Source organism: Rutidosis leptorrhynchoides, chromosome 10, assembly GCF_046630445.1.
Source record: "Rutidosis leptorrhynchoides isolate AG116_Rl617_1_P2 chromosome 10, CSIRO_AGI_Rlap_v1, whole genome shotgun sequence".
NCBI lineage: Eukaryota > Viridiplantae > Streptophyta > Magnoliopsida > Asterales > Asteraceae > Rutidosis > Rutidosis leptorrhynchoides.
The window spans coordinates 234,575,001-234,575,507 of NC_092342.1; the positions used below are offsets into that span (position 1 = coordinate 234,575,001).

Sequence of the window (507 nt, forward strand, 5' to 3'; positions counted from 1 at the left end):
TCACCGCATAATGCCCCGTTAGCACATGCGAAGTTGAGTCCTTGTTGTAATGCATCTGGTGACGCGTCATTTTTAGCAACACACCATGAACATGCCGCTGATGTGGATTTACTAGAGATTAGAAGGTGGAAAATGAAAAGGATGAGTTGGACGTTTGTGAATGTTGTCATTTTTTGGTGTGTGTTTGTGTGTTAAAGGGACTCTGAAGGTTTGAACACATATTGAAAATAGTTTTATGTCTGTCTGATTTTATAGGTAGAGTGACAGGATGGATTGATCTATACGGTTACTATAATTTATTATTCTAACAAAATAAGCATTAATGGAATCGGCATATACAATTATTATTATTTATTATTTTATATAAAGAAATATTAGGTATTATGCATTAATATTAGTGATTTGGTTATGAATAGTGACCAGTGAGAACGTAAAGTTTATATTTTTTCCGGGTGATACTTTAATTAAATAAATTTTATATTATAATGGAGCCGTTTGAATTTTGAA

At 32.0% G+C, this 507-nt stretch overlaps 1 protein-coding gene across 1 annotated transcript in view; it reads right to left on the minus strand.

Annotated features, from left to right (window-relative positions):
• Nucleotides 1-170, minus strand: part of LOC139870878 (major pollen allergen Ole e 10-like) — a 948-nt gene extending 778 nt beyond the window's left edge. Inside the window, exon 1 of the mRNA XM_071858643.1 lies at nucleotides 1-170. This exon is cut by the window's left edge and continues 146 nt beyond it. Coding sequence (XP_071714744.1) covers nucleotides 1-170 — 170 coding nt within the window.
• Between the last annotated feature and the right edge of the window lie 337 nt (nucleotides 171-507).